This window comes from Salvia splendens, chromosome 1 (assembly GCF_004379255.2).
Source record: "Salvia splendens isolate huo1 chromosome 1, SspV2, whole genome shotgun sequence".
NCBI lineage: Eukaryota > Viridiplantae > Streptophyta > Magnoliopsida > Lamiales > Lamiaceae > Salvia > Salvia splendens.
The window spans coordinates 39,047,729-39,073,280 of NC_056032.1; the positions used below are offsets into that span (position 1 = coordinate 39,047,729).

General features: G+C 36.2%; 3 protein-coding genes across 5 annotated transcripts; 2 read left to right on the forward strand and 1 right to left on the reverse strand.

The window, feature by feature from the left end:
* Positions 1 to 2,323: 2,323 nt before the first annotated feature.
* LOC121750502 (delta(8)-fatty-acid desaturase-like) lies at positions 2,324 to 4,220 on the forward strand. The gene has a single exon (XM_042145044.1). It carries the CDS (start codon positions 2,722 to 2,724, stop codon positions 4,078 to 4,080), a length of 1,359 nt encoding a protein of 452 aa, XP_042000978.1. The 5' UTR covers positions 2,324 to 2,721; the 3' UTR covers positions 4,081 to 4,220.
* Positions 4,221 to 14,921: 10,701 nt separating this feature from the next.
* On the forward strand, positions 14,922 to 21,741 carry LOC121750183. Its single transcript, XM_042144667.1, has 14 exons — positions 14,922 to 15,620; positions 15,836 to 15,922; positions 16,822 to 16,925; positions 17,392 to 17,442; positions 17,561 to 17,732; positions 17,984 to 18,292; positions 18,496 to 18,699; positions 18,855 to 19,334; positions 19,442 to 19,642; positions 19,733 to 19,921; positions 20,287 to 20,450; positions 20,644 to 20,796; positions 20,881 to 20,959; positions 21,051 to 21,741. The coding sequence occupies exons 1-14, from the start codon at positions 15,177 to 15,179 to the stop codon at positions 21,486 to 21,488; spliced, it is 3,075 nt and encodes a 1,024-aa protein (XP_042000601.1). The 5' UTR covers positions 14,922 to 15,176; the 3' UTR covers positions 21,489 to 21,741.
* A 555-nt stretch (positions 21,742 to 22,296) lies between these two features.
* Positions 22,297 to 25,552, reverse strand: LOC121750799 (protein ABIL1-like). 3 transcript variants are annotated; one of them, XM_042145421.1, is made up of 10 exons: positions 25,350 to 25,552; positions 25,118 to 25,249; positions 24,440 to 24,522; positions 23,925 to 24,075; positions 23,753 to 23,852; positions 23,566 to 23,655; positions 23,382 to 23,466; positions 23,233 to 23,285; positions 23,061 to 23,137; positions 22,297 to 22,742 (listed from the first exon to the last, which is right to left on the reverse strand). In XM_042145421.1, the coding sequence occupies exons 2-10, from the start codon at positions 25,208 to 25,210 to the stop codon at positions 22,590 to 22,592; spliced, it is 885 nt and encodes a 294-aa protein (XP_042001355.1). In that variant the 5' UTR covers positions 25,211 to 25,249; positions 25,350 to 25,552; the 3' UTR covers positions 22,297 to 22,589. The 3 variants fall into 3 exon arrangements, with proteins under 3 accessions (XP_042001355.1, XP_042001348.1, XP_042001361.1); XM_042145414.1 differs by having other exon boundaries at positions 25,118 to 25,551; XM_042145427.1 differs by lacking the exon at positions 25,350 to 25,552 and having other exon boundaries at positions 24,408 to 24,522; positions 25,118 to 25,182.

The following is a 25,552-nucleotide window of genomic DNA, read 5'->3' on the forward strand; positions in this document are numbered from 1 at the left end:
ATAATATTTTTCTCCATAGCTCTCAACTTTACTGTATAAAAACCAGCCATCATCAACAACTAATTTCATGAACAAGAAAATTTCAGTAATAGAGAATAGAAATATATCAACTAAAAATTTAAGTTTCCAAAAGTTTTGCTGAAGATTGTAGAATATGGGAAGCAATTGTGTGAATCTGTAAACTCGAATAAGAACTGGGAAAAATAGTTATGAATAGGTAGATAGAAAGAGAGGTGAATGAGAAAGGGTTGGAGACGTTCCAAGAGAGAGAGATGAGATATTTGAGGAGTGGAAGAGAACCGTTTTTTAATTTTTGGGGAAAAAGAATACCTAGGTTTATTAGAGGAAAAAGAATCCTTAAATTAGTATATAACTTGGAAAATCATATTACTTTCCACATTTTTGCCAAACACAGGAATCTAATAAATGGGAATCAAATTACTTTCTCAATCCACAATCTATGTCAAATAAACATGGCTTAGAAGAATAAAAATACATGGACGTGGTAAGATAGACAAAGAATAAACTATAAAGTATAGTAAAAATAAAAAATAAGTAAATAAGAGTAGATATTTTTGGTTGATTAAAAATTAAAAGAGTAAACTAAATAAATGGTATGATCTTTCACTTTCGCACATAAATGATACATAATTTTTATTTTATATCTTTTTTGGTACCTATAAATCACATTTTTTGTACGATGAGATTTTCACCCCAAAATGCCACATAAATAAATGCATTTTGCCATTTGTGTCATGGAAGATATTTTGGGCATACACAAAACTAGTACCAAAAGTGTTAATATAATATCTTATCTCATTCTCCTCACCCTTTTATACTATTATTACTCCCTCCGTTCCATAATAATGGAGACGTTTCTTTTCGGCACGGAAATTAAGAAAAATTGTGTTAGGTGAGTTAAGTAAAAGGATAATAAAGTGGAAAATAAAAAAGGTAGAGAGATGAAGAGAGAAAGAAGTAAGAGAGAGTAAAGTAGATGTGGAAAAATGTGTTGACTTTTATTACAAAGGAAAACGATTCTATTACTATGGAACGTATTTAAATGACAAAATGACTCTATTACATGGAACGGAGGGAGTATTAATCAATATTAATATTATTATTTTGAAGTTATAAATTAATAATTAATTTATATTTTAATATCATTCAATGTACTTAATTATAATTATACTTAATTATAATAATAATATTATTATTATATTACTAAAAATTAGTAGTAATTAATAAATGATTATAGTATAATTATTTAAATTATGAATCATATAATATAATAATAATAATAATTATTATTATTATTATTACTATTTTATATTAAATTAATAACTAATCAATATAGTCTTAATAAAAATTTAAAATTTTGAAATGTAATCTTAATATAAAGAGTTTAATATTTTTAGTTAGGTGTTTCAACCCTAAAACAAGTATAAAATAATTTAATAAAAAGTATTCAATTAATTTAATTTCTTTAATAATTAATTTAATTAGGTGTTTTGTTCTTGGTTTATATTATAAATACAATTAAATGTATGTATAAAACACTAAAAAGAAAGAAGAAAAAGAAGAAAAAAAGAAAGAAAAAGTGAAAATGGAAAAACGAAAGTAGAAAAACGAAAGTAGAAGAAAATAAGAAGAAAAAAATAAATAAGATAGAAGAAAAAAAATCACATGTTTAGTATTATTTGATTGAAATTTCTAAAAATATCCCCCATAACAAATAAATCACATGTTTGGGTACCTGGAGTTATTTTAGTCATGGAGTACTAAAATTATATAAAATAAAAATCATGTACCATATATGTGTGAAAGTGAAATATCAGGTACCATTTATGTAGTTCACTCGTATTAAAATTATATTGATAGGGGCCGAACCGGCCTGAACGTGAAAAACACCACATCTATTCCTTATTCTATCTGGCACATTGAAGGCCACGATTTTGATTTCAACAGTTAACCAAAATTAGCTGTCGCCTTTACCTTTTCCATCCACATATAAACCATTGTTTTTAGTCGTCATTAAATTAATTAATTTATCCCACCGTCAAACTTTATTTATTATCTCGTCGAACTTTTCTTATTTACTTTCACGATTTTATCGCCAATGCTGACTTAGAGTAGCGCATTAATCGCCTACTTAGATTTCGATTATTAACGTAATTTCTAGGGTCAATATTAAATTGAACCTATTTAATAATCAGATTATTGTTATTATCGTCACAATTTATAACTCACGACGAAAATCCAAATCGGATTAAAACAATAAAAAATGGAGTATGTTGGAGTACATATCTTTATAATTTATGAAATAAAGGCCTTTCCCTTTCTACATAGAAAAAGAATAAGATTGAGATTATTCGATTTCTTGTTTATTTAGTGAGAGGCAGGCAAGGACTTCTACAGCTTCCACCACTTCGCCGCATGCTTCGCTGTCCACGCGCATTCCACTATCATACGACCTCTTCTCTTCTCCTCTCCCTCTCTCTCTCTCTCTCTGTATATTGATATACTAGTAATCAATCGATTTCGTTTCGGCATTCCAGATTCAAACGCAGACGTTGATAAGCTCTTCAATCTGATACTGGCGGTGACTGTGTTTCACAACGTGTAGCGGATTCAAAATAGGAGGAGAGAGAAAGTGGATCTGCAGTCGGTTATCTGATTCCAGATCTCATCAGGTAGCGAGAGGTGGCGCATCGATCAACAATGGCCGCCGCTGCCGCTGCTGCTGATGAGAAGAAGTACATCACCTCCGAAGAGCTAAGCAAGCACAACAAATCCGGTGATCTGTGGCTCTCAATCCAGGGCAAAGTCTACAACGTAACGGATTGGGCGAAGCAGCACCCCGGCGGCGAGGTTCCTCTCCTCAATTTAGGCGGACAGGACGTCACCGATGCGTTCATCGCCTTCCACCCTGGCTCCGCCTGGAAACACCTCGACACTTTCTTCACCGGCTACCACCTCCGCGACTTTCACGTCTCCGACATGTCTCGCGACTATCGCAACCTCGCGACGCAGTTCACCAGATCCGGAATGTTCGAGAAGAAAGGCCACGGCGTGATCTACAGCCTCTGCTTCATCTCGGTGCTCCTCGCCACCTGCTTCTACGGCGTCCTCCGCTGCGACGGTTTCCTCACACACATTCTCTCCGGAGGCCTCCTCGGATTGATCTGGATGCAGGTCGCCTACCTAGGGCACGACTCCGGCCACTACAACATCATGATTAGCCCTAGATTCAACAAACTGGCGCAGATCCTCACCGGTAACTGCCTCACCGGCATCAGCATTGCGTGGTGGAAGTGGACGCACAACGCGCACCACATCGCCTGCAACAGCCTCGATTACGACCCCGATCTCCAGCACCTCCCGATGCTCGCCGTCTCCACCCGCTTCTTCACCAACCTCACCTCCAAATTCTACAACAGAAAGCTCGAATTCGATCCAATCGCCCGATTCTTCATCAGCTACCAGCACCTCACCTACTACCCGGTGATGTGCGTCGCCAGAGTTAATCTCTATCTCCAGACATTCCTCCTCCTCCTCTCCAACCGCAGAGTCCCCGACAGAGCCCTAAACATATTGGGAATCATGATTTTCTGGACATGGTTCCCTCTCCTCGTCTCCTGCTTGCCCAATTGGACCGAACGCGTGCTCTTCGTGCTTGCCAGCTTCTGCGTCTGCGCCATCCAGCACATCCAATTCACGCTCAACCACTTCGCCGCCGACGTCTACGTTGGCCCCCCCAAAGGGAACAACTGGTTCGAGAAACAAACCGCCGGGACCATCGACATCGACTGCCCTTCTTGGATGGATTGGTTCTTCGGTGGGTTGCAGTTTCAACTGGAGCACCATCTCTTCCCCAGGCTGCCAAGGTGCCATTTGAGGAAAGTTTCCCCCATCATTAGAGAGCTCTGCAAGAAGCACAACCTGCCCTACCGGAGCTTGACCTTCGTCGAGGCGAACAAGTGGACGCTGCGAACGCTTAGAACTGCCGCGGTTGAGGCCCGCGATTTCTCCATGGCTCCCAGGAACTTGCTGTGGGAAGCTGTCAACACTCATGGATGAGAGATTTCAACCACATTTTGTTTTTGTTTTGAAATTATTTTTGAAAGAAAAGCTGATCAATTATCTCGAACAGCTTGTGATAACCCTACGTGTTTGAAGTTGTTCTTCCGCATATTTATACGTATTTATATCTTTCTGCATACAATCTGTTTCGTTGGTTTACATATTTAGAGGTGGAGGGGCAACCTATTAAGTTGAATGAGTGCTCCACTGTTAGTAGTAGGTGTTTTTGGGGTCCATTTACAGCGACGTTGTCAACTTTGTGCTCATAGATCTTGTCATATTTGTCAAGCTTGTACTCTGAGGTGCCGTCGAATCTGCTGCGGCTCTTCCATGGACCTCGAGGGATGCCATGAACGATCCAATGCACCATGATCGTATTCTTGTCCACGGGCTGCCACACACTCACTATGTCGACCCACAGAGCCCGGAAAGAGATCCTCCCGTGAAACCTCAAACCCCACAACATTGATTTGTAGTTCTCGATGCCAGCAAAAGCGTTCATTGGGTCTCTGAAGATAATATCTTCCCTGCGCAAAACACAATCAAGACTTCATATTTGTCCAATTTTGAATTGTTTGGATTGGAAAAACTGAAACAATGTCCCTTGGCATGACATATGACATAGAACAAGTTAGAGGGAGGGTGCTACACAGCATTGACAAAGACAAACATTGGAAGTCTCGCAGCAAATTTATTCATATAAAACGAGTTTGGTAACGGTAGTAAATTGTATTATCACTTTCAACACCCTACTCAAGAATACTTTTTTCTTTAGAGCATCTACAGCGGCGAGCACACGCTCGTCCGTCCGTCCGTGCCAGCGGCGCGGAACCGCTGTCCGCCACTGCGCTCTTGCCGCTGGCACAGCACTGCTCGATGCATCGAGCACGTCCGTGCCAGCGAGCAGCGTACGTGGCAGTTTCCTATTGGCCAACGGCGTAGCAGTTGGCAATTTAATTTTTAAAAAAAACCAGATTTTAATTAAAAAATCCGATTAAAAATATAAAAAAATATTTTCCTACTTCTCAAAAAATTATATCCGTTTTCTACCCACTTTTAATTTATTTTTCAACTTTTTTCCCCAAAAATGCACATTTTCATTTATAAATACTTCCACTTCCACAACAAAAAATTCACACCAAACTACACAATTCTCATCTACATTTTCTCATTTCCATTCTCAATTCTCAATCTTTCTTTCACTCTTACAACAACACAATGTCCGGCTCCGACGATGACCCATCCGGCTCCCACGGTTGGAACCCCGATTGGTTCGGTTCACAACCGTTTCCTAGTCCGGAAACGGAATATTCAGCCCCTCCTCAAACCCAAGGTTCGCAAGTTCCAGGTGGCTATCGGCCTTACACGATCGACGACCAAGATGCCCCGAAGGGCAATATGGGTGACACACGAGCCATCCGTGCCTAGAGAGGGAGGGAGCGGCCCCTCTCAACCTCTTCCTCTTCCTCTTCCTACTCGCGGTGTCCGCACCCCGTACACTCCGGGGGAGATGGAGCAATTGTTCAAAGCGTTCTTGTCAATCTCCGAAGATCCGGAGGTTGGCACGAACCAATTCGGTGACTATTATTGGTGGCGCATTTGTCGCCGGTACAATCAAAACCGGCCAGCTGGAACAATCGAGCGCAACGAGAGTATGGTGCGCAATGCCATATACAGAGCCAACGAGGAAATCCAAAAGTTCCAGGGGTATTACCTCCAGGAAGAGCGGTCGGCGGGGTGCGGCCGGAGCGAGCTTGACATCATCAGTTCCGCCTTGGCAACCTACCAATCCATGAACTACAAGCCGTTCAAGTACCTTAACATTTGGCAGGAGACGCGGTCGCATCCGAAGTATAGGGGAGACGTAACATCCTCCTCTAGATCCTCCTCCAAACGGACGAGGTCGGTATCCCTATCCGACGCCGGCTCCGAAGATGTGACTAGCCAACTTGCCGGAGTTAACTTGGGTAACCCCGACGCCTGCCCGAGCGGTTCCCAACGCCGGCCGCAAGGAAGGAAGAAGGCGGCGGCCAACCGCCGTCGCACCGCGACTCCATCCGCACCCGCTCCCGAACCCGCTCCCTAACCCGCTCCACCAACTCGTTGTTGGGGATTTTGGCCCAACTCATATAATTTTGGCCGATAGGTCAAATATGACCCCCCGAGCAACTTCGATCGCATGTGGCGATGGTACGGGGTCTCCAAAGAACATTGGGGGTAGAGCCGGATGAATAGTCATCCACGGGGGTAATTTTTATTTTTAGGTGTTTAATTAAGTAATTTTTAATTTTTTAAATTTTAATTATGTAATTTTTATTTTTAGTATTTTAATTATATAATTTTTAATTTTTTTGTAATTTTGTAATATTATTTTGGGTATTTTTAATGTATTTTAATATTGTGGAAATGTTTTATTTAAATTGAATAATAGAATGGTGGAACCATTGAGCTTGTCCATGCGGAAGAGCACGGATGTGGTTATTGTGCTCTTGCCTAAGAGTAGGGAGTAAAAGTAGGACCGGACCCACATCCGTGCTCGTTGACAAGAAGCTATAAAAAAAAGAAGTAAAGAAGAAGCTACAACAATGTCCACTCACTTTCACCCCTCATAATTCTACCCCTACTTTTTTCATCACCAAACTCTGTCTAACTAATTCAGGTTGATGATGGCCTCACTTTATTTCCACTACAATCCACGCAATCCATCACTTGGCTATATTCCTTTTACAAATGCCCCATTACACTTGGCTTGATTTCAATTTGGGTCTTTACTCTTCACACTACGATCTAATCCTAAATAATGGTATAAAACGAGCAAGTGAGGGTGACATCAATCGCATAAAAATGAAGGAATGAAGTTGGCCCAATTAAGCAAAATAAAGTAAAAGCAAATAAGAGTATAGACAGATAGATATCAAAGCTGAGCTCTGAGGTTAACAGGTCCGGAATCTCGTGACGGAGGGTCCGGATAGCGTAATCCGTATTGAGATAGTAATCCAGCTTGTGTTCCTCCTTCGCCATACCATTACCCTGAAACGGCGCCGTATCCCTCTGCTTCGCCTTCACCTCACGGAACACATACTTATTCTAACATTATTTCTGCTTCTTGTTTGTGGACTCCATCGAATTGGAGCTCCTCTTCCAGTGAAGGAAGAAATTTCCAGCAGTAGAGCCATTGGCGATGATCTAAGTCTAACAGGGTATCTGCATTTGCCTTTGCATTTTGTTTGAATTTCATTCTTACTCGCCCATACCTTGTTGGTTGGCCGTGCGAGGGATGAGGATAAGTTTTTGGATTTTGGATAATTCGGATTATAAATTAAGCATTGCAATATATACTGGTGTAATATTTCATGCTCCATGAGTTATATTTAATGATTAATTAATAATGTAAGAGAGATAGAAAAAAAATTAATTAAAATATTATTAGTGGAGATTGAGTCCACTTATCAGTGAATTATATTTTCCTAACCAAAAAAATATACTATATAATTTTAAGAAATAGACTAAAATATAAATAGTTTATTATTCCCTCCGTCCCACATTAAGAGTCTCGTTGACTTTACCATTTCTCCACTTTAACTATTTATTATCATTTTTATAAAACGAGTGCAGAAAAAGTTAACGGGACTCCTAATGTGGAACGGATGGAGTATTTTTAAGGACAAATAGAGTATATACAGTACTACCTCCGTCTCTAAAAGTTTGTCCTATTTTTCCTTTCCGTCTGTCCCCCAAAGTGTGTCTCATTTCACTTTTTACCATTTTTTATAGTGGACCCCCACTAACTCATTCATACTCACATTTATTATAAAACTAATATATAAAAGTAGGACCCACAATCCACTAGCTTTTTCAACTCACTTTCCATTACATTTCTAAAATACGTGCAGGGTCAAACTGGGACAGTATTTGGGGGACGGAGGTAGTATTATATTTGAAATTCAAGAAAATAACTATCCAGAGTGATGAGTTAGAGCATCCACATCGGTGCTCTTGCCAACGAGCACAGATGTGGGCTCGGACCCACTTTTACTCCCTGCTCTTAGGCAAGAGCACAACACCCACATCCGCGCTCTTCCGCAAGGACAAGCTCAACGGTCCCACCATTCTATTATTCAATTTAAATAAAAACATTTCCACAATATTAAAATGCATTAAAAATATCCGGAATAATATTACAAATTACAAAAAAAATTACATAATTAAAATCCTAAAAATTAAAATTTTCATAATTAAAGTCTTAAAAATTAAAAATTACATAATTTAAATCCTAAAAATTAAAAATTACGTAATTAAATTCATAAAATTAAAAAAACCCGCTACTAGTGGCCGAATTTCGCCCAAATGTGTTTGATTAGGTCTTCTTGTAGCTCAACGTGGGTTCGGGTATCGCGCATTGTGTGTCTTGTTTCGATCCTCTCACTCACCATCGTATGCACACCTCGGCGTGGGGGAGACCTCGCGGTTGAGCTTCCGGCTTCATCCTCGTCATAAAAGCTAGCAGCCCTCGGTCCTTCGTCGGCTATAATCATGTTGTGCAAGATAATACATGTGTACATGATGTCGGTGATTTTTTTCACGTAGCACAGCCGAGACGGGGCCTTCACAGTGTTGAATCGGGCTTGAAGGACCCCAAAAGCTCTTTTGACGTCTTTACGAGCGGACTCTGGGTAGTACATGGTAGTAAGGATCCGTCCCACATAGATGGACATGGTAAGCAAGTGTTCAGAGTACTTGGAAGGGGTTGGCTGCTGCCACACAACTCATGGGTTAATACTTGATTAACTACTAGACTTGGGGGAATTAAAGGTGACTATCCTAGCTACTAGTCCTAGGAACAGAAAGAGAACGTACGCATGCATGAGTATCAGAAATGAAGTTTAACTAGAAAAATATTCAACAACCAAACTACTAGACCAGGTAAACAGATTTCCAAAAAAACAGCTGGGCAATACGTAACATGCAGTGGGGACCATTTTCTCGAATTGGTTATGACGACAGAAAAGCTGCAGAAAGTAACAACACCAGCAGAGATCCGACTCCTAACTAACTTCTACCTTCATCTTCTCCAACAATCTAACTTAACAGAGGCAAAACAGAGTATCAAGCATACGAAAACAGAGTAATCACAAATCCGACTTCAAACATTACGATTAAACATGAAATGACTAGATCTAAACTACTAGGCCGAGCAAAACAAGCAGAAAACAGTAAACATCCATAACCATGCAAAATTCAGAACATCACGACTCAGATCCACAACTCCGTTTAACAATTCAACTCATATCAACCAAAAACAAACTCCAATACGTCAAACCCATACTCCTCAACTCCGATTCAACTGATTCAACGACAAATCAACTCCTATCAAACCGATCTCCACTCCAAATCAAACATCAATTGCAAAAAGCATCCAAAATAGTAAATACCAACAATCAAACATCAGAATCAGCTGAACAGAAAAACATAAACTTCCATAACTACGATATTTAAGGTTCAACACTGAAACAATAAATTGCTTAAGTGCGCAGAGAAATATGTGTGTGAAGTGATGAGCTAAGAGCGAAAAGTGAATGTGATGAGTCATCCTCTCTCTTCATGTTGTGTCTCTATTTATAGTTGAGGCTCGAACTTCTAGGGTAATTTCTCTACTGATTTTTCGATTTTGCCCTCCTAGAAAGTCCTTCAAAAAGATACTTTTCCGCTCACAGCTGCTTCCGCAATCTCCTGGGTCAGGTTACAGCTGGCTTCTTCACTCCATTTTCCTTCAGTTTCCTCTGCCTGGTAGATTTCTCCTTCCGTTTCCTTGACCTGACAGATTCTCTGCGCACCTAAACTTAAAACGTGTATTAGTTCGTAGAAATCATAGAATTTAACCCCATAACCTATGCATGAAATTTTCCTTATCAATTACTTTGAAAAGTTAACAAATTTTATAGATTATGCTTTAACATATAAATTATTTTGACATTAACATACTTAACTACAAATGATTTTATTTGTAGGATTTTAATAACAAAAGCTCTTGAAGAACCAAGAGAAGTATTATACATAATAATATTAGCACACTTCAATCAGAATATGTACTATTCTTATTTATTACTACACTGTTTCAGTTCTACACAATTCAAGTTCAACATTAGATTGAATCAAATACATTAATAACTACATTCTTTTAAGATTAAGATACTAATAGACAAATGATTTCATTTGCAGGATACGTCTTCAAAAACATTTGCTCTAATAACATAATTTTTTCAAGAAAAGGTATTAATCTAATTTATTACTCTACACAGATAAGTTCAAGATTACATGTTTAAAATTAGCACTGACATATATTTATTACAAAGCAAATTTCGAAATATGCAACATTTCAGTGGCCAATAAAGTGCTATTTTGGATTCTGAATCCATCTAAATTTATAAGAGGTATGAACTTCTTTTCTTTTTATTAATTGCACATGAATGAATCATAAAAATATATATGCATCAGAACTGACTTATGAGTTATACATTATAAACATAAAACCATTACAATGTAAGAATAAAAAATCATACTCTACAGATTCTTTCATACATGATTCTCCTCATCAAATCCAATAACATTATTCATTAATTTAGATAAATCTTTTCTGAGATCGTTGATATACTCCTCATTCTGTGTTTGTTATTTCTCTTAATGCTACATGATAATCAAATTTGCATACTTCTTATATGACTTTTGATCAAAAATTTCAGATTTTCTATAACTCTAGATGACTTCCAAATTAATTAATTTTTTTGATGCTTTCTATTGACTGTTGATATACTACTCATTCTCTTTTTCCTTTTTTAAACTTTGCTATATGATAAACAAACTTGTATGGATTTCATGTATGACTTATACTTATGCATTTCATATTTGCAATATCTCTAGGTGACTTTCAAAATTCAAATGTACATAAAGTTCATATTATCCTGTTCATATTACAGTTGTAGAATTGCAGCTACATAATTTCCACTTCATATTTTAGTTGTACAAATGAAGTTATATTATTTTTTGCTATGGTTCATGTTATATATGTATGAAAACTAATATATTTTTTATGTGTGTTCAGGATTGGAATTGCATTGGAACCTGGTGTAATTATGTATCTCAATTCCTATTCAAAAATATGTATATATGTAATTTTCTATAATATCTCTTTATTTGTAATAGAATAGGTTTAAGTACACAAACCAATGAAACCTATAGATAAAAAATAAAAAATACTACTAACAGACTACAAATATTGGAACCATAAATTGCTTTTATATTGAGTGTAAAAATAGAAACAAAAATGCATCAAATAAGCAAAGGAAAAATAAAATAAAATAAAAATGAAACAACTTCATTTTCTCACCCAAATCAGTGCTATATGACAATCCAAAACACTTGAACTTTATATATGTATGTAAACTCCTATACTATAGATAAGAGGAAAATACAATTGATGTCAAGAGGACTCGAACTCGGCACCTCATGCAATAATGTCTAAGCTCATTACCGCTAGGACAAAGACTCTGGACAGACGTTGTTTTAAAATATACTCCATAAAAGATGCCACTTTGGTTTATGGATGTGAAAATAGAAATATTGAAATTTAATAATTTATTTTAAAATCTTATATGATACTATATAGTAGGATTATGTTAAGATGTCAACCCTTTTTAAAGTGATAACGTACTACCAATCTCGTGCTGCCACGTGTCACGCTATCCAACAATATTAATTTAGTATGCGTTTACAGATTGTATGATAGTAATAGGTGGATTGTTGTGTAGATTGTTGAGTATTGATGTATAGACATAGAATGTTTCAGTTGCAGTATGCATATAGCAGATTGTTTTTTATACCGTTATTTTGCTGTATAACTAATACAACAATACTCAGCACTCCACACAGCAATCCACGTAGTACTATCATGCAATCTGTAGAAATCCATCTAAAACGCTTACTATGATATTGCTGGATACGTCCCTAATATTGCTGGATAGCGTGCCACGTGGCAGCACGAGGTTGGTGGTACATTGTCACTCTAACTATAGTGATATCTTAATGCTCCCCTATATAGTGATATCTTAATGCTCCCCTATATAGTATATTATAAAATAATCATACTTCATTATTTAAATGACTATCTATTACGTAATACATAGTACTCTATCATGTTATTTATACACTAGGCCTGTGAAAAACTCTAGAAGGAATGGATGGATGAGAAATAGTCGAAGTTAATGTACAAATCTATTTTTAAAACATACGAGACTAGCTAGGTTTTGATCAAATTTAATAATTTATTTAATAATTTACTCTCAATTTTAATACCTTAAAATTTTTATTGACATCATTATTGTTATAAATTATGTAGAAATCAGAATGCAATCTGTTCTTTTATTCATATATTCTAAATTATGAAGAAATGGATAAATTGAAATTTGATTTTTTTATATAATCTGTAAAACTAATAACGGTAATAGTAGTAATAACTTTTGAACTATTAAAAGAAAAATAAATATAATACAAACATAAATTAAACGAAATTAAGACTTGTTGACAATATTCATATACATCGAGGCTCGAGCAACAAAATCTAACTACTGAAAACCCTACTATGCACATAAAATATTACCACTATACACCAACGGAAGATAATCATTTCTGAATTCGGGCTTTGCATATTTATAATAGAATATATTGAAGGCGAATATTCAAATTTTTATTTATGAAAAAAAAAATTTAATCACTATATTTTAAACATATATTTTTTCTTATAGAATAGAGTTCTATATTTTAGCTTAGTAGCTAGTGTTGAATGGTTAGATTCGTGTTCTTATTGTGGAATGATTTAATGTTTTCTTTATGACTACTATCATTACATTGACATGAGATCAAAGATTACGATTCCTCGTTCAATACATGAGATGAGAGTGATATTGACATTGATTAATTTAGTACTTAAACACTATGAATAATCTGATTAATATTGCTACGTCATTAATTAACATTTTATATGTTCAAGCCAACTACTCCATCTATACATAATTTAATATCTCATTTTGATTTAATGTGAATTTTTAAAAATATAATGATATATGAATCTTATATATATATTTGTATAGTTTTACTATGATATGAATATAGTAATAATTTAGTGGAGTGTGATGTTCACTGTAAAAAAATAGGAAAAATTAAAAAAAAATTTAAATCTTGAAATCTTTGATTGCTATTCCATATATCCTAAGATGAATGGGGTGTAGGAGTATAGTTTATTGGAACGTCCAAATGAAATGATACTCCATATTTCAATCTTTTTAATAAAAATGAACTTTTAATTTTCAAGTACTTTATTTATTTTTCTTTATTCTACCTCATAGTTCCTTAAAAATAAAGATTTTATGGACTATGCAAAGTTTAATGTAAATTTAGTTAAGTATGAAAAAAAAGAATAATAAATGAAGAAGTGTTTATGAATAGTGAGACTCAACTTAAAACTTTTAAGTAGTGTAACGTGTGGTGATTTTTCTTTAAATTGATCAATTTTGTGAGACAATCTAAAATAACAAAATGAGACTATTTTTGAAAGATGGATGAAGTACATTATACTTCATCTCATATTTTATTTAAAAAAATAAGGCCATAAACTATTATTTTTCATTGAATTGGATGGAGTATATTATATCTCATATTTTATTAAAAAATAAGGCCATAAACTATTATTTTTCATTGAATTTATTAAATACGGAGATCTGTACTATTTTTTTTAATTTCATACTACTTCATTCTCTTAAAAATAGAAACTATTTTCATTTTTGGTCGTCTCTTAAAAATAGAAATTTTCTAAACTTTCTATTTTAGGAAGTTGACCCCACAATCCACTAACTCTATTTCCATTACTTTTTCTCTTCATCTTTCTTACTTTACTCATTTTTTCACATATGTTATTTTATCAATTCTTTTATTTTATTTTACTTTATTAATTGTGTATTAAAACTCGTGTCATTTCAAATGTTTCTGTTTTTAAAAAAGGAAGTAGTATCAAAATAAAATGCATCACATAATGTGAACTTACGAAATACAGTAATATAGTGACGTGTTAAACGTCTAAATACGCCGTATTAGTGGTTAGTAGGTCAACAACTACACAAACTAATTAATGAAAAATAGCTTATGGCCTTAATTTTGAATTGAATTACATATATGATCTTCATAATACTGCCGAATGTTAAATTAATTTTGCAAATATTGTAAACTTATTCCTATTGGATTCGAGTTTTTATGTCAAAATTTCTTGACTATTGCCTGTTTATTTAATCAATCAAGAATCCACAATTACGGCTGATTTTGCATCCCAATTTTATTTTTGTTGGCAAATAATTCCATCCATTGCAACCCTCTGTCAACACTCAACAGTAGTATTTAAATTACTATTGAATAAATGATTATTTCCATATGTATACACTTGTCTTTATTAGAAAATGTAACAGCTAAATATGTCAGATATATATTGTTTAAAAAAATTATTTAATAAACAATTAACATTCCAACCTTCTTTACAGACAAACCCATCTCTAGATCTAGGTCTCTCCTCTCCTACTGGCCAATAAATTAATGTATATAAATTAAAAAAAAAGGCTTATTTTCTCTCCCATCCAATAAAAACACATCAATAAAATAATTACTACTATTTGATAATCTATATAGCACGCGTATGACTAAAGAATGAGTAATCAGTCACGTCAATAGATTAACTCTTAATCCTAATTTCTCGATTAAAGAAAAATCCAAATAAAAATTAAAAACGGAAAACTCGCTTCAGTCCACTGGAATTCTTGCGAAAGAGGAGAAGAAAAAAGAAAATAGGCAATCCACAATTCCAATCCAGTCAAAATATATAAATACAGCAAACCCATCATTTTTATCATCCCAAAACGCTGTTTCTTTTTCTCTTTTCTGCTTATTTTGGGGGTAAATCTTGCGTACCGACATTATTGAAACGAGTATGTATATGTGGAAGCGATTTGAGCTATAAAGATTTGAGTTCTTGGTGCTTCTCTTTTATGGGAGTGTAAATGGGTTCACTTGAAACTGCGCTCGCATTGAAGAGGGACCATAATTTACAGCGTTCTTCATCTGCTCGGAGCTCTAACAGTATTGGATTTTCGGGGCAAAGGAGCAGATCAAGATTTGCAAGAGCTTTCCTTTTCAAGAAAATTGATTATCTCCAGTTGATCTGCGCGGTTGCTGTATTCTTCTTCTTCATTTTCTTCTTCCAGATTTTCTTCTTGCCGGGCTCGGTAATTGAAGATGGAAACAAATCTGGGATAGCCCATGACTTGTTTCGGAGGAATTCTGGTGTAAATTCCGAGGAGTTTTCGTTCCTGAAAGAGTTGGATTTTGGTGAAGATTTGAGCTTTGAGCCTTTGAAAATCGCTGAGAAGTTTCGGAAGAATGATACTGTTGCGAATGAGAGTACATTTGTGAGATTTGGATACAGAAAACCGAAGATTGCTTTGGTGAGCATTGTAAAGATTTGATTTTTAAGTACTTTATTTTGTACGGGGTTAGTGAATTTTCTTCCTGTTTATATTGGATTTTTTTTTTGGGTTGACTGTGAGCATGTATGTTCATGTTCTTTAGTTTTTATGTTTGGTGAATTGAGCTAGTAGCTTGGATGTGTAAGCAGTGTAGTACAAATGGGCAGCTTTGACATCAATGTGTGTTTTCGTAGGTTTTTGCTGATCTATGGGTTGATCAACATCAAATACTGATGGCTACTGTAGCTACTGCTTTGCTGGAGATTGGATATGAAATTGAGGTGATGATTAATTTTTTCTTTGCATTTTATACTTCTTGTAATCGAATTTATGTGTACAGGAACCCGTGGAGTTCTATGTTATAAGTTTATAGTAATCAAGATGGAATATAGATGTCTTTGTGCCTATGCCACTTGAATGGTAGTAGAATTGACCCTGGTCAAATTAATCGAAGATTATATAGTTTTTTCTGATTATTTCAGCCTTTTTGCTAATAAGACCGTTCTTACTATGCATCAAGAAAAATGCTGTAAGAATTTCTTGCACATGTTTGCTCAGTAACCTTAATTGAGCTGAGATGGAGATAAAATCAATAGTTTTACTATGGATGATCTATGTCAATGATGTATTCCAACTAACCTAACCTTGAATTTTTCTGATGCTTCTGAGTATGTTTCTTGAAACCTTTACAGTTCTACTTATTCTATTTGATGCTAACTTGTATGGAAGATATTTTTGTACTGAATGATTGCAGCCTCTAATAGCTTTAGAAACTTGCCAGTTTGGAATTTGGTCTATGATTAAATCCTTTTCTTGGACAAGTAATGAAGAATACTACTATTGTTTTGGAAACGTTTGATAAATTGGAAGTTACTCTGTTTTAATTTGGCTGGAATCTGCTTAAAGTTCTGTATTGAGCCCTGGTGTTGGAGGGAGTGGAACCTTGGGTTCAATATTTTGGCATATGAAATCAACTTTGCTGAATATCATCATATGCTTAGGTGGCAGTTTGGATAAAAGTGGTAACAATGCCACAAAGAGAATCTGAGACGAAGGAACTAGAAATCAATATTTGTGGATTTATGTCTTATTTGTAGTTGTCACTGTTGCTGTTGTTTCCCTTCAACTTGTGTCACAGATTGAGGTGAAATAGCTATTAATGGACCCTTTCTTTTTTCAGGTATTCACTCTGGAGGATGGCCCAGCACATGCTGTCTGGAGAGATATAAATGTTACTGTCAATGCAGCTGACAAGGATATGAAGTTTGCTGTCGATTGGCTGAAGTATGCAATTTCCCTCAACATTTCATGCCAATAAATTCTTTTGTTCTGGGATTCAACTGCTATAATATTTGAAATTTATGACTGTAGTTAAGCTTGACTCTTCCTACCATTCCAATGTCTCTAAAACAACTTATTTTTGTGTTCTCCATTGGCAAAGAGATTCATCATAGACAAATTTATATTGATTATAATTTTTCTTGCATTTTTCCTTTTCATAAATCACTCTTCATGTAGTTCTAAGGTTACAATTTATCTTTGTTGTTTTATGTAAATATAAGGCCTTTGGGTTAAGAGCTTTCTTGTTGGGGTTTAAAATACATCCTCTACATTCTTGCCCCATTGCACAGCTTACATTCCCCAACTACCTGCTTACTTATTCAGCTCCAGTCGTAAAAGGAAATTTAGGGATTTGGGAGAGAAGGCAAAAGATGATGGCATACATTCTAATCTTTTGCTTCTTTTGTAGCTATGATGCTGTTCTTGTGAATTCGATTAATGCTGTGGGGTTCTTACCTTGGTAAGTGACATAATTTCATTTTCTCACCTATTTTAATTTATTTCTTTACGACAGTTTGCCTTTTTTTGTCGTTGACTATATCTTTTGCCAATGACATAAAAGGGTTTACTCCTTACAGTCTTATGCAGGAACCTTTCAGAAGTGTTCCTGTTGTATGGACCATCCACGAACAAACACTAGCCGACCGATTAAGACAATATGTTTCAAGAGGCCAGAGTGAGCCGATTGATATGTGGAGAAAATACTTCAATCGGGCCACGGTTGTTGTCTTCCCAAACCATATCCTGCCGGTAACCACATGTTACTTGTTATCTTTGTGTGGTATGCGCATTTGTTTTTTTGGTTATTATATACCGACTTCTTTAGACATTGCTAGGAGTAAACTTGTAAGTTTCCCCCTTTCCAGAAGTTTCCGGTGATACAAAGCCTGAGAAGAATTTGTTGCCATGTTTCTGATTCTCATGAACACAAATTGTTGTTGAGTGCATCTATGAGAGGATGTTACAGTGATTTACTTGACCAATGTTTTCATACAATGCAGATTGCATATTCAATGTGTGATCCTGGAAATTACTTCGTCATCCCTGGCTCCCCCGAAGAAGCTTGGAAAGCTGATAAGCAAAAGGCTTTAGGTAGAGAGAATATACGCCTGAATATGGAATATGGACCAGATGATTTTGTTGTTGCAGTTGTGGGCAGTCAACTATCATATAGAGGATTGTGGCTCGAGCATGCCTTTGTTTTAAAGGCTTTATACCCGCTATATATGGACTTTGGAGATTCACGTTCTCGTCTTAAAATCATAATCTCAGCTGGCGACTCCACTAGCAACTACAGTAGTATTGTGGAGGTGAGAGTATAATTTATCTTCAAACTGCTTTCCCATTGTAACTGAAGTTAGCATTCATTGAAACCGTGCAAGGCACAAGCCTACACACATAAAACAAGAGAAGTTACAGCCACACTAACGTAAACCTGTCATCGTTGAAATGGAGGGAGGCTCCCATTTTTTGGTTCCTTGTATACTAATGGACTGTGAATTTCTTGCTGCAGACCATTGCTCTAAATTTCGGATATCCAAATGATACGGTGAAGCATGTTGCTATGGACCAAAACATAGATACTGTGATAAGCACAGCTGATCTCGTAGTATATGGATCCTTCCTTGAAGAGCACTCTTTTCCAAGTGTTTTGCTGAAAGCTATGTGCTTCGAGAAACCTATAGTAGCTCCTGATCTACCTGCAATAAGGAAATATGTAAGCATACTCAATATGATTGAATCTATTTGGTTAATAATAATATAACATGAAAGCTTGCTTGTTATGATATTTATCTTGATTGATGGATTGAACAAAGTATATAATATATATTCTCTAATTTGACCTTCTAACTGGATTCGTGAATATCTTAGGTTAGTGACAAGGTAAACGGCTACCTTTTCCGAAAGGATGATATGAGGGCTCTGACACGGATCTTGTTGCAAATGGTCTCAAATAGTAAACTCTCACTGGTAGCTCAGAATGCTGCATCGATTGGAAAACATACAGCTAAAAACTTAATGGTCTTGGAAAGCGTGGATGGATATTCTTCACTATTGGAAAGCATCCTCACTCTCCCGTCCGAAGTAGCACTACCCCAAGCTGCCAAAAGCATTCCCAACAAACTGAAAACTGAATGGAGATGGTCTCTTTTCGAAGCTATAGCGGACACCCATTCTCCTAGCAAAGACGGTGTGGAATCTGTGGACAAGATTGAGAAGCTATTTAATCATACCAACGGAGAGAACTCTGTGGCTTTGATTTTACCAAATGAAACTTTTTTGTATTCCATATGGGAAGAGCAAAAGTACATGGATATTGCTTACATGAGAAAGAAAAGAGAAGATGAAGAGGTAAGTAAATCTGGTTTTTGCCACCTTCTATGAAATTAGGCATGGTAGATTATGGTGTTTGAGCTTCTTTGGTTTGATGACTCCTTTTTTCGGTGAAACTGATGCAGTTGAAGGATAGAACAGATCAGCCTCGAGGCACATGGGATGAAATATATCGAAGTGCCAGGAGGAGTGATCGTACGTTGCATGAAAGAGATGAAGGAGAACTTGAAAGGACTGCCCAACCACTATGTATTTACGAACCTTACTTTGGAGCAGGAACCTGGCCCTTCTTGCACAACACTTCATTATATAGAGGGCTTGGGCTGGTGAGCATTCGACTCGTGCACAATGGAGTTTTTCATGTTTCCCTAGCTTACTAATATTCAGCTGATGCAATGTTTGAATGCATTGTCTAGTCCTCGAAAGGTAGAAGACCTGGAGCTGATGATGTTGATGGGCCTTCTCGTCTCCCTTTGTTGAATAATGCCTACTATCGAGAGGTCTTAGGAGAATATGGAGCCTTTTTTGCAATTGCTAATCGGGTTGACCGCATCCATAAAAATGCTTGGATAGGATTTCAGTCCTGGAGAGCAACAGCACGCATGGTACCTTTATTCTGCTCTTTAAGCATAATGTGGCTATCCCTTGTTTCGTCACTAATTTTTTTGCAACTCTAGATTAACCAGAAAGTACTTCGGTTAATTGGAGACACATATCATGGTTTGTAATTGTTGATTGTCATGCAAAATAACTTGTTCAATGGTATTCATTGAAATGATGTTCCAATAAGAAATGGAATAAATGTCTTCGATTTCAAATATGCTACCGAGATGTTTGTTATTACTTGCTTTATCACTTTAAATACTCTTTCGCTTGTCAACTCTAACACAAAGAAAATATTTATGAAGCATTTTGTGCGGTTTGTTCCTCAATAAATACCGATCCATGTCTAACATGAATAACGTAACAGGTATCTTTGTCCAAGACTGCTGAAAGATCATTGTTGGATGCTTTAGAAGCACGAAGACATGGGGACACTCTGTACTTCTGGGCCAGGCTTGACAAGGACCCAAGAAACCCATTGAAACAGGATTTCTGGTCATTCTGTGATGCTATAAATGCCGGGAATTGCCAGTAAGTATTCTCGTGTTTATTTTATCATTAAAGTTCATCTCATCCCACACAAGGCAGGAGAAATAATGTGCTTAATGTGATATTGGATCACTCCTACCATATGTTGCACATTTGCTATTTTCTCAAAATGTTGGCACGGGGTTTAAATTTGTATGTGTGTTTGACCTGCTTTAACTTGTTTTGTGGCTATTAGGTTTGTGTTCTCGGAGTCTCTGAAACAGATGTATGGCATAAAACACAACTTGAGTTCTTTACCCGTCATGCCTTCGGGTGATGGCACTTGGTCGGTCATGCATTCGTGGGCTCTTCCTACCAAGACCTTCTTGGAGTTCGTCATGTTTTCAAGGTTTGAACTCTTTAATTCCTGTTCTGGTAAGGTTCTAACAAATGAACATATCTTTTAACAAACTATTGTTTTGCCAATTTATAGAATCTTCGTGGATGCACTTGATGCACGATTCCACGAGGATCACCAAAAACGGGGGATCTGCTGTCTTGGCATATCAAAGGTACTTTTCCTTTAATCACATTCAGTAAAGAAACAGTGAATTCTTTGTTGTAAATATCCTCTCAATATATATATTATCTGAAATGTGTCAGGACAAGTATTGCTACTCTCGTTTGCTCGAATTGCTAGTAAATGTTTGGGCATACCATAGTGCAAGAAGAATGGTTTATGTCGATCCAGAGACGGGTTTTATGCAGGAACAGCATGGGCTAAAAGGCCGGAGGGGCCAGATGTGGATCAAGTGGTTTCAGTTCTCCACTCTTAAAGCCATGGATGAGGACTTGGCCGAGGAATCTGACATTGACCGCTCATACAAACGACGGCTGTGGCCATCAACTGGTGAAGTAATATGGCAAGGTACCTATGAGAAGGAGAGGAATCTGAAAAATAAAGAGAAGGAGAAGAGGAGGAAAAAGAGTAAAGATAAAATTCAACGAATACGGAGACGAACTCATCAAAAAGTGATCGGGAAGTATGTGAAGCCGGCGGTGGAGGCGACGACGAATGCAACAGATCTTGGTCTGAGGTAGCACTAATATTTTCATACTAATTCTTTTGGGTTACCATTTGTTTCTATTCTTTTAGGATCAAGATTTGTGTCCAAGATAATAGATTGCATCCTTTTGATTCTTTTCTTTCTCTTTATTTGGTCATTTTTTTGTGGCTTGTAAATGGTAGGTTAGTTTATAACTACATTCTATATTATCAACTCTCCCCATCATGGAGATTTGGTATTTGTTGTACCTTTAGAGAAAATTTGAAAAGGGAAATTCTATTATTCTAGGCTGCTTGTGTTGTAATATTAACTTCTCTTTATTTTTGTGCTATCGAAATTTATGTATCGTGTTAGATCTTCTTTAACTAAACCAAGCAAGCATGAGTTATAAGCTAAACTAAAATATGCATTCAAGCTTGTTATAGAGATTAAGAAAATCAAAATTAGTAGTACCAGTCTTTAGGATTCATATGTTTTTTTTGGATGAGTAAATAAATTTAAATTTATAGGTCGCACCACGAAAGATTTGAACAAGCATTAATCTCTCTACCACCTAGCCAACTTGCACACACCATATGTTCTTTTCTAGCATGGCAATATTATCCTCGGAATTAATAATTTTATATTATATCTAATCATGACAAATAGTTTTATTATTTTATTTTGGACCTACCAACAAAATTAGAGTACTTGAGTATATATTTTGGTAACGTTTTTCTCTATAAAAGGCAACGTATTACATAAAATCAACAAATTTTTCTTAACTAATTCATCTTAGAAATTGTAGCAATGTGCATTAACACAAAGTGACAAAATATAACACAATTACAAAAACATCCAAAAGATTCAAAAATACTCAACTAGCATAAAAAATAGTTAACCAAGAACGAGCTATGAAGTGAAAACACAGCTGTCTGATCAAATTCAACATGTACAAGACAACTTATAACATCAAGAAATTAAAACTCTCAGCATCTTCTCTACGTTTTATTGATGCATAACAAGGAAAGATTGGATGATATGATACAGCAAACTGCTAGCTAGTAAACGATTGATTAAACGAAGATGTCCATATTGACAGCTTCTAACCAGATGAAACATCTAACACGGTCTAGATTACAGTTTGATCAAGGAGTTATGCGCCCGTCCTCAATTTTGGAGTCTTATGCTTGACGAAGAAAGCTGAGAGGACACTTCTACTGCGAACAGGGGGCCTAACTATTTCTCTTTGAGTAGGATTGTCAAATGACCGGTATGGAGTCAGAGGTTTCGATCCCTCAAGAAGATCCTGCATGTGAATGCAATTACCTCTTAAGTATATTAGAGGAAACAAACAAAACCAGTAGATGCATGTTGTTTAATAAGGATCTCATTTCTGGCAGGGTTTGAGATAAATTGGAGTACGAAAATTGAAAGCCAACTGATTCTAAGCCAGAAGCTCCATGTAATCATTAATTGTGGACACATTGCTGGACATAACACAAGTCCAGTTGGTCTAATTGCCCAAAAAGAAGAAATCTATGAGATCAGAGCCTGAGATGACCATGTGCAGTGTGAAGAGAACTACAGTTAAATATAGAACATTCTGGGGTTATTTTAACTTTACCCGTTGTACAGCACCCCGTGTTTGCATTTCTACACTTGAAGCCAGTGTGGATCTCATCCATGCATTCTTTTCAATATCTAGCCGATAAAGAATAAGTTTGACAAAATAAACACTTCTGCTAGATAATGTTACATTAACCAGAGGAACAAGTTCCACTGTGATATTTGCCTACCTAACATGTTGACTGCCCCTGAAGTTTTCCCATATGTTTGCGAGTTCTCATTACTGAAAAAATAAGCATATATTAGCGTTTGACCACTTGTTTTTCAGGTCGAGCATTTATAAGTCAAATGAGATTATAACAAAAAATCTAGGACAAACCTTATAATACCACGTACAGAGCCTTTCAGAGTCGACTTGGTTTCAGATGCTAAATGCCAAGAGAGAGTATTCGCAGCTGTAGCACCTAATAAAATATGTGATATAGACAAGTTAACCTAGTGGTTATATTTATTCCACAGCTGAATGTAATAAACAACCATTAAATGCAAAGAATATCAGCCACCTGGAGGATAAAGACGGGCTCTTGCTAGTGTAGGTTGCCTAGGATCAGTTTGTATATGTGGGTTAAAGTGCACCTTCTTGTTCACAGAATCTGGCCCGGGTAAAGCCAAGGAAAATTAATAGGGAGAATGAAAAGGAATAGAAACTTAACAGATACAGTTATTCTAGAATACGGTTATTAGTCTTACTTGGCAATATATAATGTTTGTGATGCCTTGGGATGATAGCTAATAATTGCTGTTGCCTAAGGCCTTCTTTTTCGGTATATATTTGACCTGTCAGAAGTTGCTACAGAGAAGACACAAGTCTGAGCCTCAATAATGTAGGTAATTATTATCAATAGAATCTTCTCCTATCTACCTGATTTAGACATGTAACTTTCAGCTCCATTGATGAGATGTTCGATGTCTGTTGTTCCAGGATATCACCCAACTTGTAAGCAACTGTACCAAGGTGGTCGACTGCATTCACTAGAGCACGTACAGTATAATCCTTAAGATTGTCCAACACCCTTAAGCAAAATAATACTAATTGTAAGTTAAAACATTCATGGTCAACAGAAAGCAGATCCAGAACAGCTTTTCTCTATAATGTACTACTTTAAAAGAAAAAAATCTCATTCTTGAGTGTGAGCCAAAGCAACTCACACTGAATACAACAGCAATCAGCATTCCATACTGAATCAACACACACATGACACATATATATAAGAGGATCTTTAAGAACATCAGAAATTATGGATTGAGCTTGGTATGATGGATTTGAAATATGATGATTTGATATGAGTGGGTTTAAATTCCCGAATCCAAATCCATTCTCAAAACCTTCAAGCCAAACACAAACCTTAGATAAGATGGCATTGGCAGTGGACTCACATTTGCTTTTCCTCACTGTGAAGGTAAGACTTCTCACAGTATTCTGCAGCAGAGTATAGTTGGGGCCTTAGGTTCTTGAGATCCTGCATAGGTTTAGCATTACAAACAAGAACAATTAAATGGAGTACTTCACTAAAAGTAGTAAAACCATGAAATCAATAAAGCATATAGCACATTCATTTATACAGAGAGACGAGAAAGTGATGCCTCTATGTTCCATTTCCGAAAGCAATTCTCTACCCGGCAATCTCAAGTAGAATTTTCGAAGAATTCATCTAGTACATCTTTCAATATTTAAGAACATGTATCATAACAATGCACATTATATACGATAAACATCGCTGCCCACTTGCTCCTAGTTTTACATTAACAAGCAAAAGTACCAGCTGAATCAAAGTTTAAATTAATGAAATAGTATATTGAATTTCTGTAGCTTAATTTCTAGAGTCAATTCAGATTACAGCATCTTACTCATTTCTATTCTTCCTCTTTCTCCACCTCAAGGTAAAAGGATGAAGATCAAATACAAAAAACAAAACAAAAAAAAATCCGCAAAAACCAGAAGTCAACCAGAAATCACCAAGCAAGCTCACAAACCACCCCGCATGTAGAGCGCAGTTGATCTCAGATCTGATCTCACAATCTCGAACCAAATCTAAGAAACGAACAAAACCTTACCTGCAATGCAGTAACAAAGCTCTTACTTCTCTCCATTGAGACCTCATCAAACTTGAGGCTCCGGTTCTCCACTCGAGCTCCCTCCGCCTCCATTAACAACACAGATTCCACTCAGCTTTCGAGAGACTTCTCCTGAAACTCAATCATCAATTCCTCAACACACACAGAAACATAAAAAGTGATTGTTCACCGCCAAAAAGAACCTCCGCAAACAGAAATGCTGAATTATTACGCAATGATTTGTGAAACAAGTGGAATCGGTATGATTGAAGGCGTGTCAAATTTTGGTGAAGCAACGGTAGTTGAACTGAATTCAATGCCTGTGGATTTTAGTCTCTTTTTTCTCCAACTATATTATAGGAGGAGTAAATTATTAATCATCTTCTTCGGAGAAAAAAATTTGTGTAGTGTTTCATGAGCTAAAATTTGTGTACA

What these genes read in the sequence shown, in the direction of transcription:
- LOC121750799 (XM_042145421.1), bottom strand. Translation starts at nt 25,210, where the DNA reads ATGGAGGCGGAGGGAGCTCGAGTGGAGAACCGGAGCCTCAAGTTTGAT. An exon ending in CAAACATTATATATTGCCAA is followed by an intron (nt 23,656 to 23,752) that starts GTAAGACTAATA and finishes TACCCGGGCCAG; the next exon opens with ATTCTGTGAACAAGAAGGTG. An exon ending in AGGGGCAGTCAACATGTTAG is followed by an intron (nt 23,138 to 23,232) that starts GTAGGCAAATAT and finishes TTTATCGGCTAG; the next exon opens with ATATTGAAAAGAATGCATGG.
- LOC121750502 (XM_042145044.1), top strand. Translation starts at nt 2,722, where the DNA reads ATGGCCGCCGCTGCCGCTGCTGCTGATGAGAAGAAGTACATCACCTCC.
- LOC121750183 (XM_042144667.1), top strand. Translation starts at nt 15,177, where the DNA reads ATGGGTTCACTTGAAACTGCGCTCGCATTGAAGAGGGACCATAATTTA. An exon ending in TCCCAAACCATATCCTGCCG is followed by an intron (nt 17,733 to 17,983) that starts GTAACCACATGT and finishes CATACAATGCAG; the next exon opens with ATTGCATATTCAATGTGTGA. An exon ending in ATAAATGCCGGGAATTGCCA is followed by an intron (nt 20,451 to 20,643) that starts GTAAGTATTCTC and finishes TGTGGCTATTAG; the next exon opens with GTTTGTGTTCTCGGAGTCTC.